This window comes from Symsagittifera roscoffensis, chromosome 3, assembly GCF_963678635.1.
Source record: "Symsagittifera roscoffensis chromosome 3, txSymRosc1.1, whole genome shotgun sequence".
Lineage (NCBI taxonomy): Eukaryota > Metazoa > Xenacoelomorpha > Acoela > Convolutidae > Symsagittifera > Symsagittifera roscoffensis.
Genome location: NC_087064.1, coordinates 56,136,579 through 56,154,981, shown reverse-complemented (window position 1 = coordinate 56,154,981; position 18,403 = coordinate 56,136,579). Strand labels below are relative to the sequence as shown.

The following is an 18,403-nucleotide window of genomic DNA, read 5'->3' as shown; positions in this document are numbered from 1 at the left end:
TAAACTTTATATTTTAAATTCAAAGGAAACTGAAAAAAAAACTTTCGTTAATTGACGTCAGGATAAGAATATCAGCTAAGGGTTGTGTTTTCGATAACAGATAGAATCTACAAAAGAGCACAAAGCAGATAGTTTTTTTTTGCTACAATAGCTTGATCAATAACAGAACATGTTCCAGAAACTTCGAACTTAATAAATTGGCCGCCCAGAACTGTCGTTTGGTATTGGTGTTCAATCATTCATTACTATTACACTATGATCTCAAAATATGAACTTAACATATGAATTTATATACTACTATAGTTTGTCCAGTATTCCTACAATATAGCCCCAAACAACGCTTAAATTTCATTCTCTAATTCAGTTTGTACAAAATAAATTCAGTATGACAGTTCTTGGTACTATGGACAAACCTCGACTTGATCTGTTGTGCCCATTTATATTACCTATTGTAATCATACATTCATTTACAGTGCAGGTAGGTTATAATGGGCCGGGAAAATCTGAATACAGATAAAACAAACGTCATTCGTAATTTTCTGAAAAAGAAACAATAAAGCTCTAGCTAATTCTTGTCCCAGATTCGCTCTAGCCGCTCCGATGCGGTTACTTTTGGCTCGAGCGATAATTGACTGAATGCTGCCCATGCTTCTCACGAGCTTTTTCTGTAATTCAGCTAAACTTATTTACTTTTTAGTTAAACGCTGATTGAACTTCGCATTTTTGTTTCAACCTTCAAAGAAAGTAGCGGAAAGTTACAAAGCTCAGAGACGTTTTTTCACTTTTTGTACCATCTATAAAATATCGATTCTAATATAAAAGATTTGAAAATTGCCTATTTAGGGTACATCCCGCATCCAGTTTCAAGCGTTAATAATCGATTATATTACGATTTTAGTACCAGTCTCACTATAATTGAGAAACAATCAATTTCAATCAATTAATAATCGATTATAATCTCTCTTTATAAATTCAAATTATAATTAATTATAATCCATTATAATCGATTATAATCGATTATTTATTCGTCTATTTTTTGATACAATTATAATCGATTATAATTGATTATAATCCATTATTTTTATTCAAATCTATTTTTTTAGTTTTGCACAAAAATCCATTATAATTGATTATAATTGATTATAATCCTTCTTGTTTGTCCATTTTTGTCTTCGAAGTTGCATCTAATTTGCTTATATTTTATGATTTTCGTGTACGTTGGTTCCTATGAAAAATGAGAAAAATGTTTTTAAAGTTTTCTAATTAATTCAAATTTATAAGTTTTTTTCTTCATTTCTTCCCCATTTGAGTTGTTTTGTGATGCATATTTTAAGCTTTTTTAAACACCAAAACATCAGCAGATTGATTTAGTTTCATGATTGATTCGGAAAATTTATTTTTCATCTACCGCGAGAACCTTTCCACTCATATGAAAGGATCTCCATGAAACTTTTGTTTCATGGTATAACTTTGTGTTCAGATGAAACAAAGTGTTCAAGAGATCTCTCTTTTAGAGATTTTTTTACTGACACAAAAAAATAACCCATAAGATATATTTCGAATATAAGAAAATTTCGGAAAAATAAGAGATTACAATCGATTATAATCGATTATAATTGATTTTAAGGGTTTTTAGTAAGAACTATAATCAATTATAATCAATTATAATCGATTATAAGAGATAATAATCTCTTGGAAAATATCACGATTATAATCAATTATAAATCCCTTAAAGACATAAATTTGGTAATTATAATCGATTATAATTGTCAAAAAATCATCATAATAATCCGTTATAATCGATTATTTACGCCTAAACTTGGATGCGGGATAATTATTATCTTATATGTTATTTGGAGCGAAATGAAACTAAAATGAAGTGAGGCAAACTAATTGATTCAATTATTGCATAAATAGTTGCTAGTTTTACCATTTTACGCTGGACATAATTTTTTTTCAAAGTTGTGTGAACTTTTTCTTTGTTAAAATGTTAAACTGGTTGTCGGTGATGGATTTAACTTTCAAATACAGAACGGTGATAATATTGACTTTCAGTCTCAATCAATTTTGGCCCCAATTGCGGGCACCAGATGTACACAGGGTAATGAGGAGACCAAATTTGATTTTTTTTTTCGAAAAAAATGCTACTGCTCTTGAAAAAATTTGTTTTTGTGAGACGTTTTTTTAAGGACTAGAGTAAGAAACAAGTTTGAGCCATTGTAGATGGAGTTCCGTCAGTCAGATTCCAACTAGCTTCAAGAAAACTCGTGCGGGTGCGATGGAAGATCTGTATCGTTGTTCGTTCAAACTGTCTAATTCTTTCTCTGGTTGTTAGTGTTTCCTTTTATTTTTCCGACGTAGTTTTCTTTCGATCAAATTCTTTAACCTAAAATTTTTCAATCTTTTTCCAATTAAAGTACGTGAAAGACAAGTTCAAGAACAAAATCATCGGCGAGGTTGTTTAAAATTTGAAGAAAAAAAATTGGCAGTTCGTTCAAATTTTGATACTTAAATATTAATAGATACCGGGCAATGTTTCCATACACAATACTAAAACTTACATTGCTTGCTCGTCAGTTCGTCTGATTTCAATGGACTGTGTATGTTTTTAAGGTCTAAGTTGGTAAACCAAACTTCTCCAATGGATTTTTCAGACAGTTGGGATGGTTTGGTGGATTGGTTTTAAGGCTTAGTGAAAATAGGTGACTTTCATTTGATTTTTTCTTCTTTCGATTCTATTTTTTCGGGTTGTTTAAGGAATTTTTGTCGAAAAAAGTTTCTATGCGAGGAAAATTCTGACGCGAGGAAAATAGTCGTTTCCAAAGATGCTGCATCTGTGATGACAAATGCAGTTGCCAATTGACTATTTGTTCAGTCATATTTTTTCAAATACGGATCGCGCAGTTTTTGTTATTGGACTACGTTCTTCCTAAAAAAACTTACCGGGCTTTTCGAGTCTATTTGAAAGTTTAATCGAACAAAATTTCCCTTTATCAATCCAATATTTAAATATTCCTTCAACTCTTTTCCTTTATCATCGAAAATTGTCGGTACATTGAGCACCGAATAATCGTCGTTGTCACATTGTCTTGCTTCATACCATGCATTATTTACACCGCAGAAACCTTTATGTCCATGGTTAGCTACATCAGGCTGATCTGACGGATATACAAAATCGGTATTTACAATTTCTTGATCCTGAATTGTTTACATTCTTCTTTTTATATTTGCAGTTTTTGGTTAAATGAATTTTAGAATCACATACTCTACAGAGAGCTGGACATACTGCGAGGCGTCCTTTTGCGAATTTTCCTCCACATTTTGAACACGCATTTTCTCTTCTACAGCTAACGTGGGCTCCTGTTTGTTAAAAATTTAAATGTTTTTTACAGAATGATTATGTACAAAACGTGCAGGTTGAAAATTGTTGGTCATCATGAACAACCCTTTTTCATCGATTAAAGCTATATTTAAGTCTTCGTGAGGTGATAAGTTTTGTGTGAGCAATACTTTTTGAAGTTCATAGTTCTTCTTTTTTGTTGTTGAATATATCTCGAGTCTTTTCGTTTTCTCCATTTGATGTTTCATTTTTATACCATTTCTGCCAAGACGTCTCAAATTTGCTCCAGTTTTCTTTTTTAGGTTGGAGTCCGTTTCAGAGTTTTTGGTGTTCAAAGGTTAGATTTGGCTTTCTACAGAATGCTTGATTTAAGATTTCCCAGAATTTTGCGAAGCTAAACCGAAGGATTTTGACCTTTAAAAAAACTTTGGCGTGAAGATGAGTTTTCCATTATTAGTGCAAAATAGAACCTTGATTGCATCATCACGTTTACTTCTTCGATACCATTAACTATATTCGTCTCCAGTTTGATTCGAATATTTTTGCTTTCGTCAAAGCGTCTCTTCAATGCCTGGTTCCTGGCTGGTCTTTCGAATTTCACCGTGGTGGAATCTTTCTGTAGTTCTTTTTCATTTTGTAAAATTTCAGGTTTCAACCATTCCAATGGATGTAATAATTTCAAAATCGAAGTTTTTTGTTTATTAGTGACAATTGAAAGATATCCCTCCAATCTACCCATGACTTTGAGAATCGATCGTGTGAGTTACCAGAACGGGGGAACTCCCCTCTTACCAGAATTGTTTACAGATGACTGCGCCTAAATGAGCGGTTCTGTTTTTCAAACTAAATTAAGCTCAAAATGAATAAGATAGAGATTTTGCTAACTCAACGCAATAACACTGATTTCGATCACTCCAAAGGAGATCGCTATGAATAAAGTCAAGGTCAAAAACAACCTATTAAAATAAAGTAATTAAATGAAAGCTATCAGAGCAGTGGAGATTGAAACAATGCTACAGAAAGGATATTAACTACAGATTATATGTATCATATGTTTTCTTTTGCAGAATAGGACAAGATTTAAGCTTCTTTTTTGTTGTAAGACTCGGGCGGATTTGCAGCCTCTTCTTTCGCCGCTTCTCAATCAGGAGTGTTTCAATTGGGCTGAGCTGAAGAGTGGCTTCCGCATGCACGAGGAGGCGTGTGAGTACTGGCACAACAAAAACACCATCTACGACATGGAGGGAGAGAAGAGCCTGGAGATGGAGAGCCAGTGCATGAAGGTCATCGACATGAAAAGTGAGTTTTACTATAATTACTTTAAAGTATTTAGAATGTAAATTTAGGAAATCTCTTCCAAGTTAATGCAAATCTTTTTGCAAAGAATATGAAATATAATACGGGAATTGTAACTATTAAGCAGGCATCAACCATTATTTCAGAAAAACGGCTAAAATTTTCGTATTCAAGTGGTTCGTTATCTGTAAAAATTATTGGGATGGCATTGCTAGTATTTGTAGTAATTTTGGAAGCTAATAAATTTATGTCGCTGAAATTTCTTGTCGTGTTATTTGCCTTGCACCAACAAAATAGTTCCATATTGAATTGAGGCTAGAGCTAAACGGTCGTATTTTTTTTTTCGTACGACCCAAATTATCACAATTGATCTTCGATATTGTTGAGAATTTATTGTTTTTCAATCTTTTCTTTTCCCAAAAATTATTCGATATGGATTAAGGGGCAGTCGGAACATCCAGGGTTTTGCCCTGTATACGAGCAAAGTTTTGTTCCGTTATGTAATTTTTTACAAATGTTTCAGATCATCAATTATTTATATGTTTGAATGATGTAAAGTTTTGCGAATATTTGCTAAAGATTAGACATAGTCTCCCCCATATCCGAAAAACTTAGCCCTAAAGACTTAGTCATTAAAAAACGCTTCTGCTTACCTCGACCCATTTTGGAGTTCATTTTCTGTTTTAAGTGTTCTATCATGGTCGCTACGTGGGCAAGATAGACTACGCTTCTCTCTCGTGGGGCTTCGACGTCAAGGTCTTCGACTGTCACGGAGTCATGATAGCCAGAGCGAAAGAGGAGACCTCGGACTTCTTCATGAATTCCTTCCGAGCTAGGACTGTCATCACTTTGTACGACTACAGCGGAGAAGTAGTGGGTTACTCTTTGAGAAATAACATGGGAGGCACGACTATAGAGTTGCAGACCCTTCAAGGTGTGCTAGCTATAAGTTTTATCAAATTATACCCAAATTATTGTAGCAGGAAACTTATTTGTTTTTATTCAGTCGCTTATTTGTTGTCGTACTAGGGTAGCAAGGATAAATTAGTTGTCACGATTCGCGATAAGCAATGCAGTCTAAAAAAACTGAACTATTTCATACTGTGAAAAGCAATATTGAGTTAGAACCGATGTGGTTAACTCATAGAGTAATTTCGGATAGTGTACATCGTCTGCTCGTCACGCTATCTTATTTTCGGCCGGATAGATTCGTGCAACTTCTTAGTCTAATACCGATCCTAATCTTAATCTTATATCTACTAGTCTCAGGGTTTTTAACTAGTCTCTGCTAGGCTCAATATATCTAGAGTATACTGGCTTATTGCAACTGCTGAAGTTCTCTTGGAGAGGCAACTAATTTCTAAGTTAAATTCAAATCTCTCTGGTGCTGAAATTACAAGTAATTTCAGCACTTACAAATAAGTGGGTTGTTAGTTGGATGGATTATGATTGGTTAATATTAAAAATTTTACAGTGGTAAAATATCTAATTTATCCAATAATAAAATGTAGTTTAGATCAGGTTCCACCCATCCGGGGCTTACAGAACTTTTTTAGAACTATCTTTCTTCTCTGCACTTTGAAGGATGGATGATGAACGTTGGTATTAGGCGAACATCATTTTCTTGTCCGGTTCCTTTTGGAGAAGAACGTTCCAGGACGCTGGAATTATGGATAGGAAATTATTACGTCGTCATTCGACAACGACTGTGATCCCAATGAAATCAATCCGATTTCAAAATGGTTTGCTATGACAGGTTTTTCTGTTTTATGTAGAGAACTTGTTTTGTGTGCAATTTCGTCTGGGAATGGCGTGAAGATCGTGTGTGGAAGGGATGCCTTGTAACTCGGATCTGTACGTATACTTGAACATCGAGGTGGTCATTGTTCTAGTTCAATGAAGTCCTTTTCTGCGAAGTCAAGTCGTACTCTAAATCCTTTGAGTTGTGATTGTGGACGGCATATCGGTTGTGTTTAGCCATTCTTGTGTTCGGGTGTGATGGGATCATCTAGTCTTTGGATGTTCGTCTTTGTTGTTGTGTATGATCTATATACTGCAAATTATGTTAATTTGTTTTTTTTAATCATGAATTTAGTTAGTAGTTTTCACAAAAGCGTTTTGTTTTAGTTTGGTTATTTTGAAGAGTTACTCACCCTTGAGTACCTCTTATTAAAAATAGGAGTGTGGTCACAAAGCGTGGATGTAGCGCGGTGGGTTAGGCCGGCTATAGAGCATGCTCAGGACGTCCTCTCTGGTGGGTTAGGCCAGGAGTGAGAGTATGATTTCATGCTGTTTCTTTGAGAGGTCCTGTTATGTGATAACGTTTTATGTTGAGTTTATGTTGGTCTTTCTTATGTTACTTTGGTTGTGTCCTTTTTTCAAAAATCAAATTGTTTTTGGTATGGGTTTGTCTTGCGACTTTTTTGTGTTTTATTATTTCTTTCTTAGACTTTATAATAATCTTCAAAAGAATAAATTATCCAGTTTTAAACTGGGTTAGTCCGGTTTGGGTACCGTTGGTTTTCTTTTCTTAGTCATGCTGTTATTTTATGGTTGTGGTGTTTAGTAAGCTGCGTTGGTTAGTTTGGTTTAGTGTATAAATCCTTTCCAACCGGGTTAAAGGAAAGTTTGAAACTTGTTATCGTGTGTTAGGGTTGTTGATAGTGAAAGCTTGAAACTTAAAATCAATATTTAAACAACTCTTTGTGGGCGAGCTGTGCGAGTTTGGATAGAATTCTTGTGCGAGTGAATGAAAATATTGAAAAAAGGTTAGTACTGCTTTCTCATTTTATCAATTTATTGCATAGAATTTGAAATTTTACTGCGTTTTGGGGAAATTTAAAATTATAAATTTTCATCGTATTTAAGTTTACTGCTTCATGGGGAAATAATTTAAAAATAAAATTACTACGTTTGGTATAAATTTTACCACATTATTTAGTGCAAGAAATTAATGAGTCTTAAAATAATTTAACAAGTTTTTTTTTCTCTTCTGTTTTGTAGGTGATCGTGGTGTGAAGACTAGAAATATAAATCAAACATTGATAGAAAATGGTTAGTACTAATTTAAATTTTTTAGTTAAGAGTATTTGAAATTATACTTACCTTAATCTTCTGGGGAAAAAACCGTGGGGAAAGATGTCGTGTATCATATCTGATGCTGTTAGTAATTTGGCTAGTATGATGTTTTTAGTTTGTAGCAGTGGCCAAAGCAATTGAAGTGCTTTAATGGTGTTTAGTTCTTCGGTGCCTACTGCAAACTCGTAAGGTGTGTTTTGAATGAGGTTATATTTTTTATGATTATATTTAGTATTGTGAATGAATTGTAATATGGGTATTTCAATAGGCTGGATAAATTCATGCGGGATAAGGAAGGGTCTTGATTCTTCGGCATTGAATGTCTTCGTGATGGGACAGAATATATACATTTGGGTAACTGGGTCATAGTTGCGGAGGATTCCGTGGAGGTTAGTATATATGATGCAATATGTAAAATTAAGGAAAAATGGTGACGTGTACTTTGAGTTAAGAAACTGAAAACGTTAGTGAGGTTGTCTTGATGGGGTGTGCAAATCAAAATGATTTTGTATAAAACGATAGCATGTATATGTGTGCGTTTGTTTAGTGGGTTACATAATTTTGTGGGAACAGTGCAAATCGCGTTCCTGTGGTGAAAGAAAGTGAAAGGTTAGGTAAAATAACTGAAATTTATCATAGAAGCTCTCGTATGCTTGAATATCAGCTAGTGATTCTGAAATAATGTGGTCATGCTTTCTATCAAAAATATTAAGTGTGAATACGTATGATATTTTGATGAAAAAGTTTTCTGTTAGCTGTGGGTTTGCGAAGCGGTTTTCATCTAAAAATTGGTCTTGATTAGGGCGGATGATATTATGGTCGTAGTATTCTATTGCAAATTTGTTAGCTCGGGGTGCAGTGAATGTTTTTAGTAACTTTTTATATCCAACGTAAGTAACTTGTCGAGGTGTTAGTGTTGTAGTGAGTCTATATAACATGTATTTGTTTTTTTCTATGCTGTCATGAGTATTTGTTAGTGGTAGGCAAAGAGGGTTAGTAAAATTATAATAAGCTGTTCAATGAAGTGTTGGCATTAAGACATGTTCATCTACAAAATTGCGTGTGTCATTAGTATCGTTAGGGTTAGGTAATGTATATTGCGGAAATGAGGGTAAGGTGATTTCAAGAAAATTTTTCGTGTTGGTGTGCTGCGGGTGATTAATATATTTGCGGGCTGTTCCGGGATTGGTTGGGAATGGGTGATTTGGAAATTTTCGTTTAAAAGTGCGATAAGCTCTGTGAGTGCTAGTAGGTGTTTTGGTGGATGTGGATGATTGAGCTAATGATGGAGTGTAAGCTGAGGAGGGTGTGGGAGTAGGTGGATTTGAGGGTGTTATTGTGGATGATAGTTGATGTATTGTAAGAGTGTTGGGGTGTATTAATTGTTGTTGTAAAATTGTAAAATTATCGAGCTCCTGGGAAATTTGGGGGGTATCTGGGGACTTTATATATGATCTGTCGGAATGAAGTGGAGAATAGGTTGGGGTCACTTGGGAACCGTAAGAAGGAGTGGAAATGGAGGGGAGTGGATGATTAGATGGGATTGGTTGAAAAGGGGTTTTGAAAAAACTGAGGAGTTGGTCTGGGTATAATTAGAGGGAGATGGTTCGAAGTCAGGGGTTTCTACATTAGAGTTATTAAGTTGTGAGATAGAATATAAAACTGAAATATCTGAGTTAGTATCAGAATTCGTGCTTGATGATATATTAATAATCGGAAAATCGGGTGGGAAAGCGAAAAGTGGAATTATCGGAATTTGGTTTTGGAGGTTGGCTGGGTGGGAATTTGAGCGATGGAGGGATCCAAGTTGTCGGCTCATTGCGGCGGGCTAAAAAAATGATTATGTTAAGACCGAAAAGTGGTGGTGTGGGGTTGTTCTATAATTTGTTCGTATCTATTATCATTTTGTGAATGATGTGTCATTATATGTTGGATGGGACTTTGTGTTGTATTTGGTCTGGAATTTGGATTATTTGTGATTGCTAGGTTTCGGAACTTTCGGGGAACTAATGATAATGGATGATTTTGTGGTAGGGGTGGCAACTGTGGTGCGGTAGTAGTTATTTCTATATTATTGTGATCTTCGTCGTAAGTGTTTTGTCTTGTGGATTTTTTTGTGTTGTATTTTTTTATTTGTGCTTCTAGAAGTATTTTGTTTATTGATGATGAAAAAATTCCAAAAAATCCTGCAAATAGTTTACGTGCTACACTTGCTTGTCTGTTTACTTGTGTGTGTATAGCGCATGTATTATAGATTCCTTTTAAGAGTGAGAAAAGAAATCCTATAAAATTTAACATGGCGTATAAGATAGTTAATTTTTCTAAGATGTAATAGGGCCATCCTAGAAAAGCTAGAATTTCGTTCTTTAAGGTGACAAAACTGAAAATATTTACAGGTGAAATATCTTGTAATCGGTATTTTTTACCGTTTAAATATATGTAGTCTTTAATGTCTTTAAAATATCCGCTATAAAATCTTGTGTATAAATGTCTGCGAATCCTGCAGTTTCGGCAAGTTTTCTTAAATTCTGGTCAATTGATTGTCTTTGTATTGTGTCCATTTGTGTTAATAATTCCTGAAATTGTTGTGTTCTAATGTGATGTTGGGTATCTGATTTAGAATATATTCCAATTAATTGTAAATCAATATTTGGATTACGAGCAATAGCTTTGATGCTTTCGGGTGAAAATTTTTTGAGTGATGGCATTAATGTAGGGTATGGTGTAAGGAGATAGTATTTATCTTCATCAGGATTTAATTGTACTACATTGTGGCTATTTTCTGATCCACATGGGACTGCGGTATCTCAAAAATATGTTCGTCTTGAAAGTGTGTCGACAAAATGTACTTTATTTTTATAGAATATAGGGATTCTTTTATAACAACGTTTATCTTCAAAAACATATAGTGGTGATATTTTTTTGGTACAAGTATAAAACCATAAAATATTTCCTTCGTAATCTAGAAAATTTGATCTGTTTCCTGATAATAAGTATCCTGCGTAAGGTATTTTTAGTACTGCTAGTGCGAGTGATTGTAGGTTTTATGTTCTTTCCAGTTCGCATAGTTGATGAAGTGTCTCTAATTCGGAGAGTGACATTTCTTGAAAAATTCGAATTATTGTGTAGTCTAACTTCATATCTAAGTGGATATCGTAATGAATATTACCGAAATAGGTGCTATTCATTAGTGATAGTTCTTGTAAACGTGTGCTTTTACTGTCATGTGGCTTTAGTTTTCCACCAGGTTGACCTGTGCTTTTTTGAAAATTAACTGGGATGTTTGATGTTCCTTCATTTATAGGATGACTTGTGGCATAAGGGTCAAATTTTATTTTTCCAGTGGTCCATGTCGAAATCTTTTTCGTATTCGACAAGTATTTCAGAGTATTGTGTCTTATAAAGTGGATTTCTGTCTTTACATGCAAATTCTGTCTCTTGATAGATTTGGAAACGTGTTAATTTATTTTCTATATCATGAATATTTTTAAAATCAATACTTTGTTTTCGGGATAGGTTTACTTGTTCGTATGGAATTGATTCTATAAAATATTTTTCATGAAATTTTATCATTCGAGCGTGTATTTTAACTACTTGGAATGTTGTGCATGTATCTTCGGGAAACCGAACAATTGTTGCTTGGGTCCTTGTTGTAGGGTCACAAAAACATTGATCATTTTTGCAAGGTAATCTAATTCCTTGATAGATCATTGTGTTATCAGACAGATCTCGTGTGAGTTGTACTTTTTCGAGTTGTATTTTCCAATCGAAAAACATTATTTCTTGATATCCTTTGTTTTTTGTGTCTGCTTTGCAGTTTGAGGGGTTATTTATTCCAATGTGTGGTATCCAGTATTTATCGTGTATGTCATAGGTTAATCTTCCGTGTGCGCCGTTGTATGGGTATTTTTCGTCTAATTTTGTATGTCCTTGATATCGTTCAATTTCTGCTTGATGTACAGAATCGGCAAAGACTTGGAAATTTACTATTTTTCTGTCTGTATTTTTATTTCTTGTGATATTCAGTCTGAGTAATTCGTATTTACAATCATCGGGATTTAGATGTAAAAGTCGTTCTATATTACTTTGATAAAATGACTCGTGATCAAGTCGGTTTTTATTTCCGTTGGAAACTTGTGAACAGTGTACTTTCTTTTCGGAAAATGTTGCTGTAAATTTATATCCTGTGACTGTTGTTGCTCGGGCTTTTGAATACAATGTTGCTGTTACATTTCTATTTTCTATAGCTTGTGGTTCTGTTTCGCATTGTGATACTTGATTTATTGCATTTTTTGTAGTGTTTTTTGTTCGTTTTGTTCTCTTCGGAAAGTATTAGAAAAAAGATGTGTTGAAATGTGAATATTTTTAGAATATACATGTGTATGATAATCCGGAGTATGGGTTATAAAATGTGATGTAACCAATTGTGTTTTTTGTATATCTATCGTATTTATATATTACTTCAGTTGTTATAAATGGTGGTGGTAGCGATTGAGCTGTTATATTTGGTGGATTTACTGGGTAGGGATGTTGAACAATATTGTTAAGTTTGATCGTGATTTCAAAATTTAACTGGAGACTATTTTGTTGAAGTATTTGAATATTGTGTTTCACGAATATCTTCGTGGATATCTTGTCTATATTGTAATCTGTTGAGTGCCCAACTGTGCACTCGGTTACTTTCCTGATGTTGTCCAAATAATGGTGGGGGTGCTACGAATGTATTCCAATCTAGTCCTAAAGGGATATTTGTTGATGATTGTTCTCGATATCTAGCGTCGAGGTTATTTGGAAAATATAAAGGGAAAAGCGTCGGTGAAATTTGACTTAATGTTGGCGTTGACGGTAGTGATAATGTTTCTGGTAGTGATGATAGTGTTGTATCCGTAGAAATATCTATTGGGTCATTCACTAAGTTTGGTTCACCTTGTGTACATGAGTGTGTTGTCCAATATGGTAGTCGTGCGGTGGGACTGGGGGGTTAAAGGGATTTTCACGTATTTGTTCAGATGTTGGTGTTGAACCTAAGTAATCTGAAGGTATATTTGAGGTGCTAGATTGTGAAAGTAGTGTGGGAGTTTCTGGCAATGTACTACTTGAATTTTCTGAAGTAGTTGGTGTTGGCGATTGGGGTATATCAAAATGAATTCTAGGGGTTTGAAAACTTCTGTTTCTTCGTGGATGTATAATTTGTCTATTTATTTCAACTGTATTTTGATTTTGACTAATGTTTCTTATTCTGTTTAAGTCTTGTGGTAATGTGGGGTATAAATTATATGTTGGTTCACTTAGATGTGCCTGTCGCTGAACTGGTTCTAATGGTTCGGATAAGCGAGCGTGTCGTTCTCCAAAAGTGTATGGATTATCTTGGAAAGAAATTCGTGTGGATGTTTGGGGGTTTTGGGTAGTTGTAGGTATTGTTGGGTTTTCTTGGGATGATGTCGGTGAAGACTGATTTTGTGGTTGTTGGTTAGCAATTTTTGATAGTGTCCGATTGATTTTTTCTAGTGGGAAGATTTATGTTTATTGTAGTTTTTTTCCATGAAAAGAATTAAAAGGATTGTTGCTAAGGCGAATGTGACTATTGCCTTTTTTACACATTTGCACATTGTCAGTATTAGGGATGATAAAAATATGATGAAAATTATGAATAGTGAAAAAATATCTGTTCTACTAAAAATGGTTCGTATCAATTAAATAGATTGTGCACTATCGTACCTGTGAATATGATCAATGATTTGGGAAAGTTCGAGATATATTTCAAAAAGGGAATAGAAATTTTAAAAAATGTTGCAAAAAATTATTAAAATGATTATAAAAGCGTCAAAAGTATCAAATAGAAATATGAACAAAAGTTTGAATAGTATGAAAAACTTTATTAAAAGACTTAAGATTGTTTTTTTAAGATACTGATCGAGAGAAGAGCATTTAAGAAATGATTTCTTTGTCGAATATTTTTTGTTGTTTGAGGCGAGATTCAAGTGTGGTCGAGTTATTTATGAATTTTTTGACAAGTGGGTTGTGTTTTCTGAGAAATTGTTGGGGGCTAATTTTATGCTGTTCGGGAGGTCTTCTTTTGCTTCATTTTTATTTGTCGGGTGATCTGGGGTGTTTTTGAAATATTTGTACTTTAGGCCAATTGATTATGTTCCTTTTTTACTTTAGGCTAATTTGCTATTTTTGGTTGGAGGGTTTTTGAGGTCTGAGTTGGAAAAATATTGTTGATCTTTGCGTTATTAGATAGGGGAGGGTTGTAATATTATGGTGGTATTTATTTTAGTTGTCAAGTTTTAGCGAGTTGCTTATTTTTGGCCTGGAGGTTGTAAAGTTTTAGTTATAGATATGCCTGGAGTTTAGTATCTTTCGGCTAATACGTTGGTGTTAGAGATATAGAAGGTGACGGATTTATATGAATCCTATTGGCTGAATCTGAACTAGAATTGTTGTGTGTTTGTCAGCATGTTATCTTGAAAAATGAAAGTTCAAAATGATCCAGAGGTGCAAAAATTATTTATTTTGAAATCAAAGTTGTTTTTGAAATTCAACTTTCATTAATATTTTAGATTGTGGGATGAATGTTTTGTAGTTTTTACGTGGTTGATTTCTAAGTCGTGATGATTATCCTTGTTCTGATTCTTCTGCTTGTTCTTGTGGTAAAATTTTTTCTATCATTTTTTGTTCTTTCTTTCTTTTTGAGATATTTTTGGGTCTGGTGTTTTATGATTGTTTTTCAGCTTTGATTTGTGTTTGATTTTGATTTTCATGATGAACGTTGTGTTGTTCATCTATTTTTTTTCTGTATGTGGATAATTTTGACTAACTTTTAAACCTGTGAAAGAATATAATTGAGTTATTTCGCGTAGTGCGTATTCTTTTGGGTAGTAGGGCAATAGATTGTTACGTTGTTGAACAATTTCTTTTTTAGTTGGATCTGTAAGTTTATACGTTACGTCAGTGGGTTTGGCAATTATTTGGTATGGTCCTTTTCGAAGGGGTTGTAATTTCTTATAGATTCCTTTTTGCGTTTTAAAGTTAGGTATTAAGACGAATGTTCCAATTTTTAAATCTGTGGCTGGTGTAAAGCGTGAATTAATTTGATCGTTAATGTTTTGCCTTTGTAACAATTTCTTTGTTACTTTTTGGTAAATATCATTGTGTTTTTTATCTCTATTTTAAATCCATTCGGTGTGTGTGCCGGAGGCTAATTTAAGAATATGTGTGTGATGAAAATGATCTTGATCATGTATGTGTAAAGGTAGGTTATAGCAAATTGAGTCTTTATTTGGTTGGCAATAACCTTGTGCATTTTTATGGGCATTTGCTGTAAACATAATTGGTTTACGTGGCTTTTGATTAAAAAACATTTCGTATGGTGACATTCCTAAAGTTGTCGTGATTTGTGAATTGTATTCTAAGGGAAATATTTTTACATCTGCTGACCATTCTGTGTATTTTGTATCATTTCCATTTATGATACATCGGAGCTATTCTTGTAATGAACGGTTCATACCTTCGACTAAACCGTTTGTCCAAGGTGCATGAGATGTACGTGGTTCATGTTTGATGTTATATAAGTGGCATAGTGTGATGATTTCATTTTTTATGATTTCTGTACCGTTGTCTGTAACTAAGATTTCGGGTAATCCGAATTTAGTTATCCAATGTTCGTAAAGTGTTGTGTAAGCATAGTAAGCATTACAATGTGGTACTGGGTTGAGTGCTACATAATGTGTGAATGCGTCAACAATGACCATAATGTAGGAGTTTCCTTCAGAGGATAGTGAAATTGGTCCTTTTGTATCGAATGAAATGCGATGGTTAAAATACAAACTTTGTCCTTTAAATCTTGTTTTTGTGCTATTTGTTTTTGATTTGGATAAGGTTTGTTCAATTGACATATTATACAATCATTGCATAATACTTTTATCCAAATTGGTGCATTTGGGAAATAAAAATTTTGTGTAAAGTTCGAGTATGTTTTTTTCTGATCCGGAGTGTCCTTTAGTATTTTGTGTATGTGAGATGTTAAAAGCTATTAATATCATACTTAAAGGAAGACAGGGAACTTTAGAATCATTTAATTGATAATCTAAAAGATCTGTCTTTTCATTAATTGTTGTGTTATTAAATTTTCGGAAAACTCGGAGGAGTGTTTTATTCCCTAAAATTATGGTATCTGCTTTAACGGGCTTAGTTATGTATTTGTACCATGATTTTAGTTGTTATATTACTGGGTCGAGATTTTGATATTGTGTTAAAAGTTCAAGTGTAATCTTATCTGTTGGGGGGAGAAAAATATTGTCAATTTCTAGTTTTGGATGGGGGAATTGTGTCAAGTGGGTCATGGAGGTCAAAAACTTGATTTATTGTGTATTTTGAATTGTTTGTTTGTGGTCCTGATAAATTTATTTTATCGGTTAAATTTTCTTTTTCAATTAGTGGAAAAAGGTCTTTTTTATGCGAGTGTTGTTTTTTTCTTTTTTGTTGAGTATTCTTTTTTATCCATTGTGAGTATGGAATTGGTTTAAAAGTTGATGTGCCTAGTAACTCAACTTCATAGTGATTATTTTGGCATTCTAAGTAGAGTGGAAAATGTTGTAGATTATTTATCTTTGATTGATCAATGTCAGTTGATTGATCAATGTCAGTAATTCAGGTGGCGTATTTCGACTTAATGGATCTGGTAACGCAAGATTTTTTCCTGCTGTCCAAACTATATGTAGGTTTGGAAATTTCATTAGAATTAGTTGAAATCTAAAAATTCTATGATTTGGATTTGATTTTTGTTTAAAGAGAAATATAATTGGTTTGTGATCTGTGAATAGAACTGTTGGATGTTTTGATCCAAGTATCAGAATTTCATATTCGGTAAGTGTATAAAATATAGCTGTACATTCTCTCATTAGAGTTGACCGTCGTAGCTCTGCTTGTGTGAATAATCGTGAATTTGCTGATATAAGATTTGTTTTATTTGTTCCATTATGTGATTGTAGCAATGCTGCGCCGATGCTAAAATTTGAAGCATCGCACATTGCATAGAATGGTTGATTTGGATCTGGAATTGTGTTTGAAATTTGTTCTGTTAAAAGTTTTTTAATTTTGTCAAATCGTGTTTGATGTTCAAAGGTCCATTCAAAATTATTTTGTTGTCTGAGGATGTTATAGAAGGGTCTTAAGTATAATTGCATTTTGTAAACATATTTACCTAAGAAATTTAACATTCCAAGGAATTCTTGGATTTTCTTTTTATTTGTAGGTGGCTGAAGTTTTTGAATGGCATCAATGCGTGATTTTAAAGGAGTGATAGTTTCTCGTTCTATATTGTGTCCTAAAAATTTAACGCGTGTTAGAAAGAAGTGTGATTTATCGGGGGCTGCATTCAAATTTTATGATACTGTTCTAAAACTGTAAACTTTTCTTCTTTAGTTTGTGATTGCATTAAAACATCATCTAAGTATGTGATTGCATTTTTCTTGAGTATTAGTGGTCTAAAAATTTTACTCATAAGAGCTGAAAAAGCTGCTGGTCATATGGATATTCCATAGAAAAAGCGATCAAATTCATATTGTTGATTTCCAATAACAAATTGTGTTAAACGTCGTGATTATTCATATAGTGGCATTTGATTATAAGCACTTATCATATCTGTGGTTGTGAAATATTTACCATTTATCTTTGTTAAGATAATTTGTATGGGTTCAATAGGCCAATTGCATTTTGTTTCGTCAATTAGTGAATTGAGGTATCTAGCGTCTAAAACTATTTTTAGTGATTCACCTTTTGCTAGAATGATAACAGGGTTGATAAAAGTGTTACCTTTTGGTTTTTCTTCCTTATTTACTGGTGAGATAATTTCGTATTGTTCTAAAATGTCAAGTTTTCTGTTTACTTTGTCATGTAAGTGAATCGGTAGTTTACTTGCTCTTTGTTTTTTGAAAACTGCGTCAGGTTTTAACGGAAGGTGTAGTGATGAAATAATTTTTCCAACGTCAAATTTTGATGTTGCGTAAACTGTTGAATATTTTAACAGTTGTTTTGCTGATTTATCAAATTCAATTTGTGTAATTTGTGAGTGTTCAAAATAAAACATTGTTAAAAATTTTTGTTGCTCTTTTGTGTAATTTGTTATATTGAATGTTGGTTTAAAATATGGTGTTTTTGTGAGGTAATCTGTGTTTCTTTTTTCATTATTTTTTATAATATTTATGGATAATTCTTCGTCAAGAACTGTTGATCTGCAATTATCTAATAATTGGAGTATATTATTAACGCGGTAGGCTACTTCATTTATAGGTGAAATTGTAGCATTTGTTTCACAATATCCTAAAAGTCCTAATGGTAATGTTACTTTTTATGGTGTATTGTTATACACGTGTAATGAAATGATGTCGGAATTCGTATTTTTCGAGTATTCTATGGATGAGATAGTAATTTTGAAAAATTTGTGGATAGGTTTAAATTCAAAGTCTGACATGAAAAATTGTAGTTTATTTTGACTTTAGTCATACTGGTGAACTTGTTTTATCAAAAAATTATATATATTTCCTGATAGTGGTTTCAGGTGTTTCCGTTGTTGATTGTAAATGGGATAAAATTTTGAAAAAAATGTTGGTTGTTTGTTTAGTCTTTGGAAGAATGTTAGGGCTGTGTTTTTTTGTTTTTGTGTATTTATCTTTGATATGGATCTTA

At 33.3% G+C, this 18,403-nt stretch overlaps 1 protein-coding gene across 1 annotated transcript in view; it reads left to right on the top strand.

The window, feature by feature from the left end:
• The first annotated feature begins 323 nt into the window (after positions 1-323).
• LOC134842437 (uncharacterized) overlaps positions 324-18,403 on the top strand; it is a 30,418-nt gene continuing 12,338 nt past the window's right edge. Inside the window, exons 1-3 of the mRNA XM_063858776.1 lie at positions 324-478; positions 4,444-4,639; positions 5,325-5,570. Coding sequence (XP_063714846.1) covers positions 386-478; positions 4,444-4,639; positions 5,325-5,570 — 535 coding nt within the window. The 5' untranslated portion in view covers positions 324-385. The remainder of the gene's footprint in view (positions 479-4,443; positions 4,640-5,324; positions 5,571-18,403) is intronic.